At 27.4% G+C, this 23,664-nt stretch overlaps 1 protein-coding gene across 3 annotated transcripts in view; it reads left to right on the forward strand.

Moving 5' to 3' along the window:
* The window catches only part of Spt6 (transcription elongation factor Spt6), a 102,936-nt gene that overhangs the window by 4,259 nt on the left and 75,013 nt on the right, over positions 1 to 23,664 (forward strand). For all 3 annotated transcript variants that reach the window (XM_075364351.1, XM_075364353.1, XM_075364352.1), the window contains exons 5-7: positions 11,472 to 11,597; positions 20,993 to 21,150; positions 22,297 to 22,431. In XM_075364351.1, the coding sequence (XP_075220466.1) occupies positions 11,472 to 11,597; positions 20,993 to 21,150; positions 22,297 to 22,431 (419 nt within the window). The remainder of the gene's footprint in view (positions 1 to 11,471; positions 11,598 to 20,992; positions 21,151 to 22,296; positions 22,432 to 23,664) is intronic.

The following is a 23,664-nucleotide window of genomic DNA, read 5'->3' on the forward strand; positions in this document are numbered from 1 at the left end:
ATAAGTAAATAGTTCATATTTTTTCTTTTTACACTGTAATATCATTAAAATAATAACAATGATACTGTAATAATAAAATAATAAAATAAAGTACAGTATTTCTTGATACAGTAATTTACTGTATAACTTAACAAGAACTTAACCTGCATTTCTGCATTAAAATAATATAATACTGTAATAATAAAATAGTAAAATAAAGAACAGTATTTTTTGAGTACAGTAATTTATGTATATCATTTACTGTATAACTTAACAAGAACCTAACCTTATATACCTGCATCAAATGTGAGTCTCAATTTACATAATTTCATTATACGCGGAAATTTTCCGGAACATAACACCCGCGTAAATTGAAGGAGCACTGTGTAATAGATTTATATTATAAATATATATATATATATATAATAAATAAATCCAAAAGTATAAATAATTGAACCAAAACTTAACCTATGTTCACTAGTCAAGATTAATGAGAAAGATTAAGTTTGGTTAGACTATATTTATAATTATATTTATTTATTATATAAAGTTAGATTATAATTTTAATTTATTTATTTTCTCCTTTCAGTGGTGGCATTTAACAGCTAACTACAACAACTGACTAATTACAGATCAGTTGCAGGCATCTTCTTGAAAAGTACCCAATAACATGTTCTTTATTTTTCAGAAAGTATTGCACTTTTGGAGGAGTGCATTCATTTTCTTTATCTAGATGAAAATTGTATATTTTTTGGTATATCAGATTATGAAAAACCCTTAAACAATATACGTTTGTCATTTTATTTTAATTATAAACTGCACAAATATAGTTTTAAATAATATTACTAAGTGTATACTATTAAACATTGAAATTTTTTGCAGTTGTAATTAAAAGAAACATTAACATATTGTAAAGAATAGGATATTGAAGGTGGAATAAAACTTTAAAAAAATATATATATTCTCTTCCCCCTCCTAATTAAAGAAAAAAAGAAGAGTACTCTTATTGTTTACTTTGTACATAAAATTCATTGCATTTAATTAATGTATATAACAGGTGATCCAAAAGTTACACTAATGAGAATTAGAAAATTACCTATGCTGACAGTCCATATTTCTACTGCTGACTGGGGATATATAGGGAAATAATTGTACTACTACTGAATTTTGTTTCTTAATATTCATTTGTACTTTTAATTAAATAAAAAGTTATTTTGCAAAGTACATATTGTACTGATGTGAAATGAAATTTTCACTAGAACGAGTTTGTATTCTAGAATTTTTATTTTACACAAATGAATTATTTTTTATTATGTTTCCTCAAATCCATGTTTTGAGTAAATAGAATATTATAAAATATTTGTTCAATTGCTTTTCTTATTGGATAGGTTTGGAGATAATATATGTTGTAAGTAGCATTCTTTAGTAACATTAAAAACCTTACCGTGTTGAGAATTGCTGTAAAAGATATCTTCTCAAGTAAGATTTCTCAAATAAGTTTTAAGACCAATATGATGCTTAAATTGGTACATTACAAGAATATAAAAAAACATATAAAGCTGTAATGAATAATTACTGAAAGTGGTCCTCTTGGTTTATTTAAAGTAGGTGTACATTATTAGAAGTTTATTTCAGTGATAAAGCACCATTCCAAGTTTCACTTTTATTGCACAGAATAATTAACAAGTATTTCAGGAATTGGCTTTATGTAGTGAAAGTTGTATACTATTTTATAGAAAGTTGTTGGAATGATGTTTTTATTGCAAATATGTTTTCCAAGACATTATAACTAAATTTATTGCTCTTTTAGAGGCTGAAGCTGGTTAGTTTATTACAAGACAATTGCTAAAACTATATTTTTTGAAAGAATTTTTTGATTATCTAAATATTGTGTCCTCGTCTCCAGATCTTACATCTCCAGATTATTTTTCTGGACTTTTAAAAAACTTTTAAAAAATACTGTTTATAATAATCTTCATAACATTGAAAAATAAAAATTAATAAAAAATTGAAATAGTAAAAATTATAGGAGCAATATTAAAAGACTCAGAAATATGATTAAAAGCATTTTAAATATGCATAATTAAAAGTACAATTTTGATGAAGATAAAGTGTTATTTGGAAGTGCTTACTTATTTTTCTGCATCTGGTGGAAATATTTGTGTATAAATATATTTATTGTAGTATTGTAACATTTTATCAACCTGTTGTATTTTATCAATAAGTAATATTTGTTTAAAAATATATCACTTTTTTAAGGATTCCAGTCATAATATACACTTTTTTATTACCAATATTATTTAATGAATATCTAACAAAATAATGAAACTGAACACACCATTTGAGTTTTTGTTCCTTAGGTAATTTTCATTCCTGATTTTTAATTTATTAATGTATTAGTAGTAGTAGTTGCACCTAAACTAAACTAAACTAAACTTGCACCTAATCATTTCTGTCATCTCATCACAAACTTTAGTATGAAATTTTGTGTTTACAGATCTTTGCTTGAAAGTGTAAAATTAGTGTTGTCAACATAACACTTGCACAAAATTAAATTATTCCCTTCATAAACTATTTTGTTGGTTTAAAAAATATGTGAATATAAAGTTGTAAACTAATTTTTTTAAATTTCCTTTTATAATTTTTTATCTGTTATAATTTTTATTTTATAATTATGTCTTCTGTTTCTCTATTTAGAATTATCTAAGCTCAAAATTAGTAAGCAGAACATGTGGTTTTTAACAAGTGTAAAGTAACAAATTAAGATACATAGGTACTTAATAATATGATAATTAAAATATTTATATATAGTAAAAATATTAATTAATTTAAAAAAATAAAGGTGTGTAGATTGTGTTTTTCTAAACATAAAATATATATAACCGATTAGAGAAATGTTTTATTTACAACTTCATAAATTATTTGATGTTCATTCGTCAAAAAAAATTAAAGTTTTTTAAACAAAACGTTTTTTAAGTTAGTACAATAACAAGCGAAATTTTTTGCTGTGTTATGTTGGTGATACTTATTTTAGACTTTCAAGCAAGTATCTGTATACATTTTTATGTAGTGATAATAATAGAAATAATCCAGAATGTATTTAAGTGATGAGGTTTAAATTGTTTTTATATTCTTATTTATTTCTTTTATATATCAATAATTGTAATTAAAAATAAAAAATTATTTTAAATTAAGCTAATTTAAAATCTAAATTGAGAATTGTGTAATGTTTAAGATTCAAATTAATGTTTTTGTTTTGTTGTTCATTTAACATTTTTTGTGTTAAAATATTGTATACATAATGTAGCAATAGCAAGAGATGAAATCCAATTTTAAAAGTTATATATTTTATTCAACCAGAATGTTGTAGGGGTATTATGGTTGAAATATAGAATTTTCATAATGATGCAATTTGGAATATAAATTTGCTAAATGATTTAAGGGAACTAGGCTGAGGAGGCACTACATTATTAAATATGAATAATGCAAGTAAATGAATATCTGATAAATAATCAGCTATTAGAAAATTACATTATGGACAGTGATGAAATTATTTAAGCTGTGACAATCACATGTCTGATAAATGAGAATGAAGATTGTAAAGATTTTGAAAAAGCAAAGGTGGTTGCTAAAGTATGACATAAAATTATTAAAAAAATCTTTTAACATGAAAATCTTTTAAAAAAAAAAACATGAAATAAAAAAATTTCACAAATTTTTAAAAGTAAATATTCATGGGGAATTTACCAAAATCAGTAGGATTAATTTAATATTAAAGAATCGTAGTTTTTTTTTACTTGCTTCAGATAAAAGTGTAATAAGATTAAAAAAAAAATTTGAATGATACATACAAGTATTATTGTTTGCTCTTGAGACCTTCATGTTTACAGTAATAAAACATAGTGATAATCATTTTTTTTTCTGATGAAATGCTAGTTGATTAACTAAGAGGGTAAATCAGATATAGACAGGATTTTATTTTTTTTTTTTAAATTATTTATTGTAAAATAAAAGGCAAATATAATTTTTTTCCCAGCAAGAAGGAAGGTTTTATATCAGCATCGTAGAATGAAGCTGGTTGTATCAGGAGCCAATTGCACACGAATCCCTCTATGTCCTCGTCATCTTTAAATTGTTGCCCGCCTAGAGCTTCTTTAAGCGGCCCAAACAAATGAAAATTGCAGGTTGATAGGTCCGAGCTGTAGGGAGGTTGATCAAGTTGAGTCCAGTGTATTTCTTCTAGTTTTGAGACCATTAGAGCTGCAGTATGGGGCCTGCATTGTCGTGGAGGAGGATGACCTCTCGAATCGTTTGGTCTCGTCTTTTGTGGCAATATGCAACCCTCACCTCATTCAACAGCTGATGAATGAGCGAAGTGCCTCCCTCGCCGGTCAAAAAAAACTGTTTAAAGAACCTTCCCAGCTGACAGTAAAGTCTGGTTTTCACTGGTGTTCCCCCTTTCCTCTGCCACTCCATTTCGACTGGGGAGTGTAGTAGTGGACCAATGTTTCATCGAAGGTGACAGTCCAACTCAAAAATGTATCACCTTCTTTTGCAAACCTTGCTATAAGCCTCTGACAGACCTTCAAACATCTCAACTTCTGATCTGTGGTCAAAAGGTGAGGGACCCATCTGGCACACACTTTACGGAACTGTAGGTCGTTTATGATGATCACTTGACAGCTCCCATAACTTATTCTAACCTGTTCTGCAATTTTGGATACTCTCACCTGTTGATCGTCTTCAAGAATGTCTCGAATCACGCATATGTTTTCATCTAATGCTGGTCTGAGGATGGCGATCGTGTTCCTGATTTTTCACTCGTCCTTCCTTGAACTCTTAATGCCAGGCAAACACACGAGTCTTTGATAATGTTTGGTCCCTAACTGTGCAGTCAATCTCCAGAAAATTTCCATTGCTTTTAAAATGAAATTTTAAAATTGTGTTGCGCAGTGGAGGGGTGCACATGTTGCTCTGACATCGTGAACGTTACTGACAAATTGGTTGGGAGTGTGAAATGCCGGCTTTTCCCACTCCTTATGACCCCACCCAAGCATACTAGAAACGTGGGCCCAGTTCTACCAACTGTAGACGCTCGACAAAAATCCCATTTATATTTGATTTACCCTTGTACTTTCTCTATGGTTTATGTTGAGACCGTCTTTGTCCATTCAATTATGCTGTTTCATGAAAAAATTCTCATGTTAAAAATCTGTTTAATCATTAAAATGTTATTATACTTCAGTTTCCATAACTGATTCTTCACACTCTCTATCATCTTTTTCATTTTTCTGTCATTCATTTGTTATAGAACTAGTAATTATTATTGTAATATGAAATATTACTTTTTTCTCTTCCAAAATTCTTTCATTTTTACTGAGTTGCTTTCTCTCCTGAGTCTGAGCCTCTTTAATTTATTTCATTTTAATTAATGTTTTCCTGAATTCATCTTTGTTCAAAATTGATCAAGTTTTTTAAAGATTTTAAGGTCGTTTTTGCCTCTTGAAATCATTTTTATGTTCCTGTTTTTAAAAATATTGAAAAGTTTTTTGTTAGTCTATTATATCCATTCAGAAGAGGTGTTTGCAAAACTTAATTTTCTCTTCATTTTAAATTCAATCTTTCCAAATTTGGTAAATTTCTTTTGTTGGTCTCAATTTGTAAATCCTGCCTTCCAGTTTCAGTTAATAAATTCTTTTTCTTCTTTGTTGACATTGTTTTAGAGAAGGATTATTTCACACATTCTGAACCTTATAAGGCCCCTGGTAGAATTACTGTATTGTAGTGTGGAAATTACACATTTCTTAAGATCAATTTTTTTGTTTGTAGATCTGTACTATTGCATAATATGCAGCTTTTATATTATTAATCTTATTTTCATCCCTTTCTTCTGGAGCTGATGAATTTTCCAAGGAATTTGAACTTTGCTACTCTTTTGATCTTTCTTCCTTCTGAGGTTACAATTTTTCTGATTGGTTCTTTGTTGTTCAAGAGCTATTTCTGTTATTCCATATCATATCTGTTGTAGGGCCTATTTTTTCCACACCTTTTTCTTCTACCAATTTAATTCTTTCAATTATTCCCAAAATCTTGAAATACTCAGTGAATCGATTCATATGCTTTGTTTGGTTTTGTGCTGCTTTCTTCATTATATTTGATTTTGTGATATTGTAATGTTGTTTATAAAATGAAAATGTTCATGAATTTTTTTCCTGGTCACAAGCCAACTTGATATTCATCTTCATTTCTTTTTCAAAATGTGATTAAATTCTGTTTAATAAAATTTTGTACAGTACTGATAAAAGTGAAATTCCCCAGAAATTGCTTAGATTTGCCCATGTCTCCTTTTTTTTATGTAAAGGCTCTATATGTGCACATTTTAATAAGGGATTAGTTTCGTTTTCAAAATATATTTTTCATTAAATTTCTAATGTTTTGCTTAAATTTTCCAGGGAAAATTTAAAAATCTTCACTATATTATATTCAGACCTACCTTACCACGCTTGTTTCTCGCTCTAACAATTTAATTATTTCCAAAATCTTGAAATCTTGTGAGTTATTTTCTGAAAATTTCCGTTTTTAGTCACTTTTTTTTCTTGAATTTTTTTGTACTTTTCTTTGCTAATCATATTCCATTTTCTGTATTTTCTTAGATTTTATGTTATATTTTTTTCAAAATGTTATCTTTTTGTTAGTACTTCTTTACAGATCTCACTCTACCACTTGTGTTTTCTATTTACTTTTGAATAAGGTTTCATCCACCGTTTCTGCTATTTTATTATTTTAATTTTCCTAATCATTTTCTTTTTACAGTGGAAATTCTATCTGAAATTTTACCCTGATTTCTTTATAAATATCTAGTATTCTATTTTATACTTATTATTTTTCTGTTTTTAGATTCTGGCTTTTGGTGTTTGCTTGAATTTTATTTGTAAATAGTAATCCAAATTTGAAATCTTTTTTGTTCATAATTTTCAAAATGTTTTTTATTGAGATTGCGACATAATCAATGTGAAATTCACTTAAAAGTGGATTCAATGATTTCCATGTCTTGATTTTTCTGGGATGTTTTCTGAATCAAATTGTCTTTCATTTTAATTAGAATGTTTTACACATGTTGATTAATTATTTCCTGTTTTGATTGGTTTTCTTAGGGTCCATAGTTTCCTTAATTTCCAAGTTCTCTTTTTATTTTTTGATTTGGCCATTTGTCTCAATAAAATTTTTATTTGTTTCTGGTTCAGCTTTGTAAGTTCTGTTTCATTAAGGTGCCAAAATATTTCAACTTTTCTTTTTTTCTTTTAAATTATTAATATTGATGTGTACATGGTAGTTTATTAAATCGTAGTACTTATTTTGCATTTGTTAAAATAGAAATTCAGTTGGAATGTTGAAGTAATGTTATTCTCACATGATTTTTCAACCTAAAATGCTTTTATGAACATTAGTAGATGTTTCTCTCCTATTTTCCTTCTGTGGTTTTCTTTTTAAAATTTTGACATTTTTTTGTGTAAAACTTGGTCCATTAATCTAGTTACTTGGACTCCACAAATTCCTCTTTTTCAAATCCAGACCTGCAAAATTCAAGTTGATTGTTGTGTACTTTCAGTATGGTGAATTCTTGCCATTTAAAAAAATTTTTTTAAGATTTCATCTTGCTACATCTTATTAAAGATTTTATTTTAATTTGCGAAAGCTCTTTGTAATAATGCTAAAGTTCTTAACTAGATTTTTCAGTTTAGTTCACTTAGAGTTTGCTCTCTTAATGTGGTATTTAGGTTTAAACTTCATGTGATATTTAGGAATAAAAACTTTTCAGAGAGGAAAGTCGTTGCCAGTATTAATAATAACTATATTAAATATTAGTTATTATAATTATAATAGTAATAATTAATTTTTCAGAGCAATAATTTTATCATAGTCATTTTGTTATAACCCATTATAAGGTCAAATCATTTACTCAGATCATCTGTATTAATACTGTCAGTTACTTCCTTGTCTGGCTCCCTTAAATCATTTGACAATGTATACTTTTAATTTCTTCATTATAAAAATTTTATATTTCATCTATATTATAGCTGCAGCATTGAATGCATCTTTTTCAAAACAATTTTTCAAGTCTATCTCTTCTGCTGCTACATTTTATGTTTTAAAATAATTTTAATGTATTTGTTTTTAATATTATTATAATAATAGATAGAAAACAATTATTTTACATTAAAGTAAAAAAAATTTATGAAAAATCTTTTAGTACCAAAAGAAAACTGAATGTTTTTACACAATGTATTTGTTGTGATTTAACTTCTTTTCATATCTTTACTTGTTATTATTAATTCTATTATTAAAATGTTGCCTGAAGTTTTTTTTTTACTGTGCTGAATTTATCATTAAAAACTTTATATTAAAAACTTTTAAAATCGATGGATTCATCAGTTACAGACTACTATAATGCCTTAACATCTTTACTTTCAAAAACTGTTAAGATGTCATTACCATCAATTTGCACATTTCGTGAACATGTTTATTATTTAAAATAAATTTTTAATTTTTTATGTGTAATAGTTTTTTTGCAGATCATACATTTTTATATGCTGTTTTTAAAACAGATAAAAAATAAAATAATTAATAAAATCTAAATTTTATATTTACTATGAAGCAGGTGTCCATAAAAAAGTATAAGTTTCAAAGAAAAAAAGTACAAGTTGCATACAACTCAAGAAAAACTTTACTAACATGTAAATAAACAAAAATCGTAACTAAATTTATAACAGAGAAAAAATAAAGCATATTTTAAAATACAAAAAAAAAAACATGTAAATATTAGGAATTATTATACCTTCGTTTTCCTTCCCCTTAAAAATTACTCGTAAAAAAAGTCATGAAAACATAAATAATACATTTGTAGATAATATTATTATCTATGGAATATTTCAATTCTCTTAATGACTGTTATAATACACCATGTGTAGTTTTACATTTAAAATGTTAAGTTTGTTCTGAAAAAGAAATCTCCACTAAAGCACTTAGGGGAAAGTAACAGAATTTGAAGTAAGTATAAGTAATTAATTTTAAAAATTGTCTTCTTTCTTTACAGACTAAATTTTACTTTTAGTGGGAAGTCTGGCTGAATTTTTTTATAGTGGAGTTAGATAGTTGCATTAGGAATCTCTTACCTGTCCTTGAGCAGTTCTTCAATTTTTGGAGGAAAAAAACTTTTCATTGAAGTTTATATTAATTAAATATTATTAATTTATATTATTTATATTAGTGCAAAAACAATTAATCAGTAATGACTGCTTCTAAACTGGTTAAAACTCCCTGATCTTTCCAAAGTATTGAAAGGACAATGAGCACACTGATTGGAAAGGGCCTTCAGGTGAAATTGTTTTGTGTTGTTTTTGTAAAATAAATAAGAACTTTTTTCCATCACTTTCTTTGTCTTTTAACTTTTCTTCCATATTTTTACTTTCATATCATGTATATCTTCCATACTTTTTTCTTTTATATTAAAAACTTGTATGGTTTAGGTCTGCCCTCGCCCTAGTAGGTCAAAATTGACGTCGTAAAGATTTGTTGAACCATTTCATATGTCTATATTTTAGATTTGTATTAGGAAATGATAATGTCAGTGTAACTTCAAAGTGTTAATGGCTGTTTGTGAAAAGGTATTTGGCTGATTTCAAAAAACCAAAACTATGGGTCTGTCTGTGTAGCTTACTTCCTTGAGCTGTCTTTCTAGATTTTACTTGAAGTGATGCTACATGCAATTGCAATGATATTTTGTGTTTGGCTTAAATGGAAAAATTTTCTGTATCATTTTAAGCATTTATATTTTGTCACTAGTTTTTCTATTCCATCATAATATAAAAAAATGTCTCTTTAGTTTCGTCAGTCGCTCATTTAAAGTTTTTTTGACCCTCATCTTTAACTTCTAAAATAATAGTTGCTTCAGTTTTTTTTTTTAGTTTCAGAGAAATTAAAATCGCTCGAGGCCATGGCAGGTTGGTGTTGTAGGTCTTGAATTCTTGCCTGCCAGATTTTGTAAAACTTGTTATTTCTGCAGGTAATTGCATAAATGCATTTTATGAAGTGAAACAATTCCATTTGACAATAGGCTACATAGTTTGTTTTTAAATTATGTAATTGTTAAGGGTTTTGTAATAAGGATGTGAATTTATTTATGTTTTGATATAGAGTGAATCTATGAGCAAGAGCCTTCAGTAATCATAGAAAACACTTTTTATTTCTCTAGGGTTTGCCTAACTTATTTAGTTTTGAAGAGGTGTCTGAATGATGATGGCATTCCATTGAATGAAATTTATTTTCAGTAGTTAATATAAGAGGCTCATCTTTCAACACCATTGACAGTGTAAGTAATTTATCATTTGTTTGCTTATGTTGATTCAGAAATTTCAAGTCTGCAGACGTAGTTGAGGAAAAGTATAAATTTTTTGTATCGAAGACTGAGAATTTTGCATCAGATCTTTTATTCTGAGGAAATAGTTTTATAATCCTTCGAAAATGAATCATCTTATCATAATATGGATTTCATTATTGATATTTTAATTGTTTTCTTCAGTTACAAGAGGATTGTTTTAAGTCATGAACATTAAATTTATTAGTTCATAACTTTGCCAACATTTAATTCTTTTGTCTGTAAATTTCTACAAGTTGAGCTTCTCTTGCATTTAAAAACCTGATCACATTTGAAAAGACTTTCTTTTTCACAAATTTTAAATACTAAGGAAAACCATTACTGGTACATATAGTGAAAAGCCTGTCTCAAACTGAGCTAATGCAATATGGAATTAACTTAGCATTGCTAGTGGATGTTACCTACATGAACACTTTGCGTTTTAAGAGATCTTGCATTTTAAACCAACAGAAGCCCTTCTGTTTTTCTGAGAATTGCACTAATTCGGTTAATTAAGAAAAATGAATAAAAGTTAGAAAATATTACCAAGAAAGTGTTTGTTTTATTTAAATTATGATTTACAAGTAAATATCTCTTCAGGTTCTTTTTATGAGGTTATTGTGTGAGGAAATTATTAATATTTTGTGGAATTGAATTTTAATTTATTTGCAAGAGTATTATTAATCCATTCACAACCTCAGATGGCTTAATAATGTGCATTGATGAATATATCAGACTTGTCATGGACATAAAGACAACACAGTATCATTTAAATTTCAGTCCCATGTAATATGAATGTGGTTCCATCAATCTTTCCCATTTAACATATCAAATTGTTAAGAATAAAACGGATTTTCCCCACGTTATAAAGAAATGCCACAAATAGTACTCATTCTTTTTGTTCTCAAGGGACAGTAAACAAAAAAATGTGATGAATTCTTAAAATGGATCTATATTTCCTAAAATAAATTCTTAAAATACCTTTTTTCTGAAATTTAGTGAAATCAGTCCTTAATTTTTCTTTTGTTTATATATATATATATATATATATAATATGTTTGTATATGTATGTTTACAGAAAAGGTTTAAAAGGTTGAGGCGAATAGAGGATGAAGAGTCGGACAATGAAGGTGCTGAACAGGATGAGGGGGAAGAGAGAGATGCTATTGCTAATGAGCTGTTTGATCATGGGGGTTCTGATCATGTAAGTGGTGTTTTAATTTGAATATAATTTTTAGTTATTTCTTTGCAATTAATATATTTGTTTTTTGAATGGTTGAAGTTTAATTTAATTTTATTACTGGTTTATGTAAAAATATTTAAAAAAATTAATTAATCACTGTACAATTATTTATATGGTACTACTATTTGAATTAGCCCAGCTTAAGTTAAATTTATTATATAAAAACCACTTTAAATTAATCAGATAATGTAGTTTATAGTTTTTGTTTTTTTTTCTTTTTGTATTCATGCCAAGGATTGTGGGTTGTGAACTTATTTAGCAAACAGTCCTTCCATAACACACGTGCAATTCAGTTTCTTTTTTTATCTCTTTCTGCAGTAGTGATATACCCTCTCCCACACTCTTTTAACTCCTCATCATTACTAAATCTGTCTGTCCATTTTATCTTTTCCATCTCCTCTACTTCCACATTTCGAAAGCTTGTAATTTTTTTACAAGACTATACAAAGCATTTGGCAAGTCTTTTCCTTTGATGTTTATCAAGCTTACTACACAGCAAGCTTCTCTTCTTACTGAAAGCTTCTTTTGCTATCTAATTCTAGTTTTTATTTCCTTTGTGCATCTCATATCATCACAGATAAATGCTCCCAAGACATTTAAAGAATTTCACCTGTTCAATTACCTCTCCTTCTACGTTAACTAACATTCCTTTCTTATCCTTGCCAATCATCATACATTTAGTTTTCTTACTTTTGATTTTCATACCATTCGTAAACACTCAAGTTCTCCAGCATTCCTGTAAATGTTTTGATATTTTCTATTAACAATACCTGTGCCTCTGATGCATTATACAATACCCTCTTCCCAGCACAACACATGCCTTCCTTTCCTTTCATACACTTTCCTCTCCTCAAAGTAAATGTTAAACAGGATAGGTGCGTCCCTGTCTAACACCATCCAATCTTGTCTTTCTCCATTAAGTCATTTCCTATTCAAACTTTCACTTCTTGTTCAAATTACATACTACTTATTAGTCTTCTTTCCTTCCAACCAAACCTTTACTTTTTAGATGGTCATTAGTTTATCCCATTGTGCTCAGGCAACAAAAGTCTTTTCAAGACTTTTAGAAAGATTAACAGAAACTGTATACACATCTCTTCCTTTCTCAATGTACCTTTCACCAATAGTTTTCAGTAATCCAACAGCATCTCAATCCCATTCCTTCTGAAAATCAACTGTTCTTAAGTAATTGATTTGGAAAGTCTGCTAGATAGACCTTGTGTTCATAATTCTCAGTAGCACTTTAACTTTGTGGGACAACCAACTTATAGGTCTGAACTTCTTGCCTTGATTGCATTTTTTCTTCTCAGTTGGTATTATAGTTAATAAAAAGTCTCTTGGCCATTCTCCTTCCTCATAAATATCATTTATGTAAATATACAACTTCCTTTCTTCATTTACTTCCCAAACTTTTAGAATTTCTATTAGTAGAAATTTTTCTACAGATTTTATTTTTTTCTGTCTGTATGGAATTTCTAACTTAGATAGAATTTCTGTCTGTGGACTTATTCTAAGTCCACAGGCTTATCTGTTCATTTCTTTCAAAGCTTTTTCCACTTCCACCTCCACCTCTTGAATATGATAGCCTTTATTTTCTTCACTCACTGTTGCTTCTTCCTTTAAACTAACTTCATTTGGTTGGTGTCCTAGGTCATTCAAGCCTATGTATTCTTTCAGTCTTTGCAGAACTTCTTGAAAATCTCTGGTTATTGTCCCATCTTTATTTTCACTTATCATTCTTAATGCACTTCCTTTTCCTTGAAAACATATCTGTTTGGCTTTTCTGTACTTCATGTCAAACTTTCCTTCTCTTTCCAACTATTCTATCTCATCACACTTGTTTTACATAATAGATTAATTTCTGTAATAATATATTATTTATGTACATTTAAATTTATATTTTTTAAAGTGCATTTAATTTTTTTTTACATGTATTCATTTAAAAATAGCCCTGAAAAATTTAAATGCTAGTATTATATAGTCTGTAACAATTTCATTATTTACCATATAGCTCTGACTGAAGTAGTCCAATATTGCTAGTGAACACTTTTTGAAAAAATAAAAAAATATTCTTGATTGGTAGAATCACAAATACCAAACAAGCATAAATATTATGCATGAAATGAAATCTTGTTTATGTAAGATTAGATTAGAGAAGCAGATATCTGGTTGTGCTAGGTGGTAATAAGGCAGGCCTAGTGATTGACCGGTAATTTGACTACTTTTGGAATCCTTGAAGTAGGAATCCTCATTTGAACTTCATTAAAGAAGCCATTGCTCTGTTTGTTTTTGCCGTGAAGATACAGATAGTATGATGGTAACAAACATTTTAAAGGGAAGAAGTCGATCAGTAACTAAATTTGCATAATTTTTTTCTAATTGTTGTAATTTCATCAAGTAATATTCTGAAACCATTTTTCAATTTTAGTAAACAAATGAGTATGGAAATTTGGTATCATTGAATGTTAAGATGGGATTGCGTTCACATTCATCATTTATTTCTGAATGATATAATCATAAAATTTAACGTTGGGCTGTGGAGAATGTCTGTGATGAATGAATTGGGGTCTGTAGGTATTGCAGATCATATGTTGCAATGGGGTTAAATAATTTGTCAAGTCAGTGTACAAAATTGTTATGAACATAACTCTGGTACATAAAAATGCATGCAAATATGCTCTTGATGTAGAAAGTCTGACAAATTTTTAATACGTAATGTACGATTTTATATTTTATTAAAATATCTTAAATCTCTATTGATATATTTGATTATAGTAATACATGAATTTATAGTGTTATCTACAGAATGTGCACATAATTGAATAAATTAAAACTGTCAGCAGAGGAATATTTTTGCATATTTATCAATATTCAATTATTGAGAATTAATAAAAGTTACCAAATTATTGGTTAATAATAAGATTTCTTTCAAGTTAAAGACTTAGTGTTGTGTTTTGGTATATTTTATGTAAGTCCCAAAGTTTATCTTTCAGATAATTTATCAGAATTTTTATATTATTTGAGGGAGAACATATTTTATTGATAACACCATCAGGTGTACTCTAATTATTTTTATCTGTACTAAGTAACTAAAATGGTTCTAAAATAAGATTTTCAGTTCGTTTATTGCTACAATCATTAGCCTCTAATAAATGCCAACATCATATAATGAATTACACCCAGCATCAATTAATTTTGGGTTTCTATGGGAACGGTTTAGTAAAAATGGGTTTGGCCATTGGCATATTACACATCACTTTTCACCATTCAGTTTCCAGATTGCTACTCCTTTAACCATTTCAAAATATTGGAAACATAAGGTTAAGGGCTGTGAGAATGCTATTGAGTTATAAAAGTGTATTATACAATTGTTTGTGGCATTTATTATTACCCTTATCATTCATTTATTGTATTTTTTTTTTAACTTCTGATTTGAAAAATGGAGGTTTATTGAGAGTTGTACATTCAGAAATTATTTCATGCTTCTAGGAAAGATCATCAGGGGGATGATTTGTGGTACAGACAATAAATGTTATCATTGTAAAACATCTCCTACAATTGTAATTTCAATACTATTATCATTAATTAATATTCTTTGAAAAAGAAACTGCATGTTGAAAAAGAAACTGGTATCCAAGATTGAATAAAACTAATCTAAGAATTAAGAGTCTTATAATTTTCAACCTTAACATGTAAGATGTCTTGTAAATAAAGTAGAACATTTTAAAAAAATTTGGAAAAGCATGGCCAACTAAAATAAGCTGTATATTTGTAGTTGAACAGAAATATAAAGTATGTGAATAGTAGAGAAATGAACAACACTGGTACATAGACCTATTGTTGTTGTTACTGATACTTTACTAGAGTTAAATTATTCATGTATGTAATAAATTTTCAAGTCAAAAATAATATTAAATTCAAGTCAAAAATTTATTTTTATAGATAAACCCTTTTAAAATAAGATAATTCCTTTGAAGTGAATTATTTCCTTTAAGTGAATTATGAGGTGGTGTATACATCATATCAGCTTATAGGATTGATATAAAACATATTAATTTCTTATTATTAACATTATTCCTGATATCTTGTTTACATTTTAAAAAATGTACTTTATATCATTACTGCTAAAGAAGAAATTCACCTGATTATGAACATTGTGATATTATGATATTATCCGGTAATTACGGAAAAACAATAATGCAAATTCTTAAGAGGACTGAAAATAAAATTATTTCTGAGAACAGTCAATGTATGTTCTTGTATTTAAACACCACTTCAGATTTTCTTAAACAGTACTTCATAATCATTATTTGTTACCCAGTTTTTTTTTTGGTAATCCATGTGTTTCTCAAGATTTATTTATTAATTTTTCTTGAAAGTGTACAAATTGAAATGGAACTGAAAATGTACATTTTGATTGTACTTAGTAAAAATCCAGGATACAACTTATAACTATAATGATTTATTTTCTTCAGTTTCTGCTTAGTGGATTGGCTAATGGTTGAAATCTTATTTGTTTGATTTTTATCTTGTAATGTCTCAAAAATGAGTTTACATTTAAAAAAAAATATATTATGCATGTCTGCTTACATGTTGTTTGGAATTACATTTCTTATAGTTGGAATATCTGTCAAGAGGCAGAAGAAGCTGAATTAATCATTTGTAAAACAAAATGTGATCTTGAACTCAATTACTGAAAATAAATTATGAAAATCTGATTTATTTATATATTTCATGTTACTTTATGGTAACTAATTTATAATAAATCCAGTATTGTTCAATTGTTAAGAAGTTTTGACAAAACGTTTTTTTTTTATTATTGATTTTATTTTTATTTTACTCTAATCAGCATTTTTTATATTTTATGTATTACATGTTATTTTTTTAATTTTGTAGTATTTTATGCTTTTTGTTTTTGTTACAGCTGTTTTTTTATCCTTGCTTCAGTTTTGTTTTGGTTTTTTGTGTTGTGTTGTGTTGCGTTGCTAACTCCATTAATTTTCGTTTTTACATAGTCCCTTTTTTTATGAATGTTATAAAATATTATTCATGAATCAGATTGACTTATTTATTATTTATGTATAATTGTTGTATTATTTAATAATAATTTTCATCTGGTTTATGTTTAAACATATTCATTAATGCTTTTTGTTTTGTTCCTGTTCTCATACACCTGATGCTGCATTAGGAAGTAGATGAAAGGGTAGGTTTTGCTTTTATCTTTTGATTATTATTTTTTTTTTACTTTTAATTTTGTTACTCTGTTAAAAACAGATTTTATATGATATAGGACTATTGGTTTTGTTTTATTGATCATAATCATTTACTTGTATTTTGTAGCAAGTTGGTTTCAGTTAGTTTATAATTTATTAATCATTTTTATGTATCTTAATTGATATGTTAATTGTTAGGTAGATTGTAAAATAAAATTGTAATTAAATACAATATTAATTATGTTGTATCTGTATTACAAGGGATAACAATAATTGAGACAATAATTGAGATAAATTGATGTAGAGAAAAGATGATTTATTCAAGGATAATGAAATTTGTACTGCTTTTCAACATAGTCTCCAGCAACATTTAGCCACTTGTTCCACTGTTCTGTGAGGTTTCTCATTCCTGCAGTCTAGAAGTCTTTACTTTGTTTTTAATTTAATTTAATTTTTTGTTTTTTACTTTGGTTTTTTAATTGCTTTGTTGTCGTTAAACTTATTGCCACGTAAAAAGTCTATGAGCGGGTCAAACAAATGAAAATCGGACGGGGCAAGGTCCTGTGCTGTAAGGAGAATGTGGCCACACCTTCTAACTCAACTTCTTGAGTGTTCTCTGAGCGAGTTGGGGTTTGCATTATCATGCAAGAGAATCACACCTTTTGAGAGAGCTTCCTAATGTTCTCGCCTTATCATGGGTCCCACTTTCTGTTAGAGCTTGTTAGAATAGTATTTACTATTCATGATACATTGTTCTTCTAAATTGTCACTAAAACTTGGGCTTTGTGAGTCCCAAAAGAGTGTCAACATCAACTTTACCGGCTAACGCATGAGTTTTGAATTTTTTAGTGGTAGGCGAATCCAGTTGTTACCAATTCGAGACTTTGCCATTTGGATTCGGGCTCAGAAAGTGTATCCATGTTCCTCACACAGAACGTTATTTTGAACCTTCCACTTAAAACCATTCTTTGAGCACAGAACAAATGCAATCCAGGTGCCTTTATGGATTTAAGTCAACTGTCTTTGAACTCATCTCGAACACGTTTTGCAGTAATTCAACACATCATGAATGATTGAATGCGTGGTTTCAACACTAATATTTCACAAACTAGCAATTTCAGAAAATTTGACTCTCCTGCCTTTGCAAATAAGATCATTTATGCGATTTTGCAGCACAGTAATCAAAACTTTAACTGGTCTTTGAGAGCACTGGTGATTAATAACACTTGTTCTGCCCAAATTAAACTGTTCCACCCACTTATACTCATTACTGCAATTTAAACACTTTTCACCATACTGTTTTAATATTAAGTAAATTTCCACCAGTTTCACACCTTCTGATAGCAAAACTTTTATCACTGAACGTTACTCTTCTGGCTTACATGTTTCAAGCAGAGCTGACATTCTGAAATCAATCAAAGAGGTTATGTTTAGATTAATTATGGTTGAACAGCTGATTAAATGTGTTCCTCAAAAAGTTTCATTGTCATTGAATGAAGCGTTTTTTCTCTACATCAATTTGTTTTGTTAATTATTGGACATCTTTTCTATTAATTAATAAATATTTTTCATGGATTGCTCTGACCTACAATATTACTATTTATGCATGATATGATGCAGATATAGCTTTTCAAAAGGGTGTGTTTAATGTTAGTGCAACTTGTTTAATTTATATGCTCAAAACAGCTGACTGCAGTGTTTAGGATATGATGATTCTGTGTTCAGTTTTGGATTTAAATCCTAGTCAGGATTGGCATTTTTATTTTATTGTGAAGATTCAATGTTGTATTCTACATACAAGGTTTAAGGTTGTTTGATGAATTAATAGTTACTTTAGAAAAAAGAAAATCTGTTCACAGGGTTAATTATAAACAAATGAATAACCCTGGTATGACTAAATCTTGGAACTAGAATCATGGACAGTGATTAGTTTGTAATGGTAATTAGTTTGAAACATATTGTGAAAGCTCACTTATTTGTCTTCATTTGCTTTAAACTTTTTGATATGACACTGCTTTATCTATATAGTAGTTGGTTTTTTGTTTTAGTACCTTTGATAATGCATGCAATCAGATAAGCTCATTGTATAAATTGAACTAGTGTGTAGATGATACAATTATAGTCAATGCTTGATTTAACGGTCTAGCTTTATATAAAATAAAATATTTATATAAATTGAATAAAATATAAAATTACAATTTATATAAGTAAACAACTTGAAAATTCTGTCAGGTATTTGGAATTTACTTCTCATATAAAACAAGTTTTCGTTTTACTTACAATTCAGAAAAAAAGATTAATTTTAGATAAAGTGACACATATATACATATGATAATTTAACATATTTCATGTTGGTATCGCTGCAAATTTTTGTTTTACTTTCTGGGTTTGTTTTTGGTTTTCTCCTAAAAAATTTTTTTATGGTATAATTTGAGAATTATAATTTTTGTGTATTAGCGACAATTATAGTATTAGTAAGATTTGGTTGTGTTTATGTATGTTCATGTGATTAAAAGAAATTGTACAGTTATTTTGATTTCTGCCGCCAGTTCCATCACCCTACAATTTTGATATGGATTTACATTGTACTAAAAGACAGACGAAGTGAGTTCTACTAAGTGGTTTTATTTTTTAGGTTACTGTGTTTTAATTTCTTTTTATTACTTTTTTTAATTTTTTTAATTTTTTAAGTTACTGTACTACTGTACGTTAAAAGTTGTAAAAGGCTATAATCTGATCAAACAATTTCTTAAGCAGTAGAAATGTTCAACTCTACGTAATTTCACAACAGACATCAGCATCCCCCAATTAGTTAAACCGAGCATTGATTGTCTAACAAACATTATACATTTCCTGTTAAAAAAAATACTTTGTTTTTATATCAATATGTTTGTTTTATTTTAAGGCTTAAGGTAGGATGGATGTGATAAATTTTTATACATTAAAAAATGTTACAATTTATTTGTGTGTCTCAATATATGCTTCCATATGTGTGTGGGATACAGTTTTCCACTGTTTAATGTTACATTAACATTTGACTGTTCCATTTTCGTCTCTGTAGATTCATGATCTATTCTCTTCAGCATGCCTTTCACTTTTGGGGTCTAGGTTAAAGTCATGGAGAGGCAATCTAGCTAATAAGAGCACTATTCAATAACTGAAATTTATTTATTGAACACATATTGCATTTATAGGAGACTATGAACTTGCTGGATGCAAAAATACACAATTCTAGCTTTACAAATGTTTTATCTAATTTCTTGTAGAAAGTCGAGGTACTTTCTTAATAATTGTCTTTATTTGATATCTTCTTACTTAGCTTCAAATTTTAATGCTTTTTTAGTTAGTTCTAGTTTTAGTTTTATAAAATTCAATTTCGTAAAGGTCCTAATAAGGTATGTCACTAAACACGATCACGGACAATTAAAAAAATTTTGAATAAAATTTTTTAATTGTACATTTTAATTCTATTTCATTCTTAAAATGTCAGGTTATGACGTATTCTTGTATAATTTTTTTCATTGAATAATTTACTTATTATCTACCTAACACTATCTGCTTCATTGCATTTAGGGTCTTGGTCTACTTTTTGTATGCATCTCTTTCTCCACAAAACCTCATTGTTATATACTTTCCCTTTATAATATTTCAGCTTCTGTGTGTTTTGTGATGTGGTATTAAAAATTTACATGACTTGCAAAACCAGTCGCCATTATGACTTAGAAGTATTTTTTTTTAATAAGGAATAAAAACAGCTACTTTCCCTGATTAGTTGTATATTCACTTTAAAAATAAAAAAGTAACATAAACAAGATTTCTTGTCTTTCACGTGCCTTACATTATTTAGCTTATTTCATATTTTCTTTGTCACTACATTTAATTTTGTAAAATTATCTGATACTAATATTCTCAACAAATTTAGCTGTACATTGTATGATTCAAATAAAAACATTCAATGTGTTTGCATGCTGATTATAGGAGAAGTGTTAAAATATTTAATTAAAATAAATAATGTTTAAATTATAAATAATCATTATTTTGATCTATTGATAAATTTATTTAAAAATATTAAAGGAGATTTTAAAATTTATTTTACCTTTTAATAATAATAAAAAATGTTTAATTCTATGGGAATTTTTTAAGGATGAAGAAAGTTCAGATCGTGGCCGTGTAGAAACTGATAATTTTGCTGAAGAAGATGAGGAAGGGGAATACAGTGATGAATATGATGATTTTATTGTGGATGATGAAAATAGACCTGTCAAAGGAAAAAAAAAGAAGAAACCTATATTTTCAGATGCGTACGTATTTTTATTACGTTTTTATCATTTAATTTATGGACTATTAACCTTTTTTTCAGTGTATCTTACAACACTGAATCAAAAATCAACTTGAAAGATACACTGAAGACTTGTTTTACAGGACAGTTTATCCAATACTGATTAAAAGTATGATTATGATATTATTAAAGTAAAGATGATTTACTATAAAGTATACTTTACTATACTATTCTACAACAATTTTTATGGAAGGTAAAATTTGTGTATTTCTTCACTAATGTTACTATTGAATATATATTTTAAATCATGTGTATACATTGTGATTTAAGACATAAATGTTTTAATTGCCTTCTAGATCAGACAGTTTAAGGTAGCCTGTGTTACTTCCAGACTGAAGATCTGTTACTACCAAAAGATTAGTTGAATCTGTGAAGCTGCAGAAAGGAACAAATAAATAATATACATTGCAGTTATAATGTAATGAGTGTTCAATACCACTTTTATAAATAGAAAATTTTCTTTTTCAAGACCTGTGTGATAACCATTAAAAATTATCACTAGTATTATTAGGTTTTAATGAACTAGATTGTCATATTTTTTTATATAGAATGAATTTATATAGAATTTTTTGTATCTGTTTCCAGTTACATTTTTTACTTTTTCAAATATGGCTCAAATTTAACTAAGTACTTTTTAATCTAATCTTTTTCAGTATATTTTGTTTTTATTACTTTAAAAGCTTTTTTTTATAACTTTTTTGATATCTGAATAGGAATTAGTAAATTTCCCAATTTTGAAAAGAATCTCAAGAAATTGCCATTCTTTCAAGAGATTTATATAAAAATAATGTATGTTGTTTTAACACAATATTGAACATGATTCACTTTTCTCATAAATTCTGATGCTGTCTTTATCACAAATCGTCATTCTACTGATGTTGTCCCTTCCCTTCAATTTAATCGTAACATACATTTTTTTTAAAGTTTCCATCCTATAGTTGCGGTTTGTTTATAAAATCTTATGAAGATTCATTTTATGAAATATAAGCAATTTTTTCTGTTTTTGTAAAAAAAAAAGTTTCTTTAATGTTGCTGTCTTTTTATTATTATTATTATTATTACAACATTAAAAGTAAATAAGAACTTTATATTTTTAATTATTTTACAGAGCATTACAAGAAGCTCAAGATATTTTTGGTGTTGATTTTGATTATGATGAATTTGATAAGTATGGTGATGAATATGATGAAGAGGATGAAGAAGATGAGTACATGGAAGATGAAGAAGAAGAGGGAGAAAGACGGTATGTTTATTTTATATGTATTTGTTTCAGAAATCTGAAGACTCCAAATGTTAAATCAACTACTCTTTAAGTCTGAGTAATTCTCAATTTAAATTTTTCATTGCATCTGATATTTTGGCTGGAGTCAGTGTTTTGTGATGTTTTTCATTTAAAATATTCCATTTTACATTGAAAAAATGCAATTCACTGTTAAAATTGGTGTTTCCTAATGTTTTGTAAAAAAAAATTTACCTTTAAATTTAAAATGTTTTATCTATAGAAAAGTTTAATAAATGCTTATTTTTCAGGATTTTGTTGGAGTTTGAGTATAGTTACACTTTATTTTATAGTTTTTCCTTTTAGATTATTAAAAAAGGAATGTTATGCCAATATTATAGACTTTTCCTTCTTGTATCAATGATAAAAATGCAGTACAGTTATTCTGCATTGTGGACAAGGAAGTCAGCATTTGTTTTTATAGTGGATATACTGTAAAAAAAATTCATCAGAGCATTAGTGTAATCATTGTTACCTTTTTCATTTTTAACTGCCGTATATCTTTATAGTCGATCAGAATGCTGCTGTACATTCCACTCACATTCATGTACATTGAAAAAAAAACTTATTGAAGAATACTATTGTTATTGTCTATTGTTTTTATTAAACTTTTAAAACAATCATGTGATATGCCATGATAAATACTCATGATTTATAGTCAATAAAAAGTTAACTGGGATCTGTTGCCAGATCAGAGTTTAAAAATCAGTAAAACTTGAAAGTTATTTTTAAATCTATGTTTATTATTGTCATTGAATATATAGCATGGTGTTTGTGATTGGAATAACATAAATTTTAGTAAGAAAGGATAAAAAATTTTTTGTTCTTTTTATAAACAATTTCATAACAAATATAACTTTCATCATAAACATTTAAAAAATTTATTATCAAAAGATTTTTAAACCATTGGAAATCACAATCACTTGAAAGTTGTTAATCAGCTAGCTTTTTTGTTTCATTAATTGTGGAATGATTTATCCAATTTAATAGTTATAACAACTTTTTCATTAAGGTAAATTATTGCTTCTACATTATATTTGGTAGGGATATTTCTTTCTTTTTTTTTGTATTTGTTATTTTTTATAATATCATTTGTTATTAAATGTAACATTTTGTGTGGTAGCCGAAGTTATAAATAAATAAATATAAATAATAAAAAATTATTAATTCATTTAAATAAGAAATGCTTCAGATTAG

This window comes from Lycorma delicatula, chromosome 4, assembly GCF_047948215.1.
Source record: "Lycorma delicatula isolate Av1 chromosome 4, ASM4794821v1, whole genome shotgun sequence".
In the NCBI taxonomy this organism is placed as follows: domain Eukaryota; kingdom Metazoa; phylum Arthropoda; class Insecta; order Hemiptera; family Fulgoridae; genus Lycorma; species Lycorma delicatula.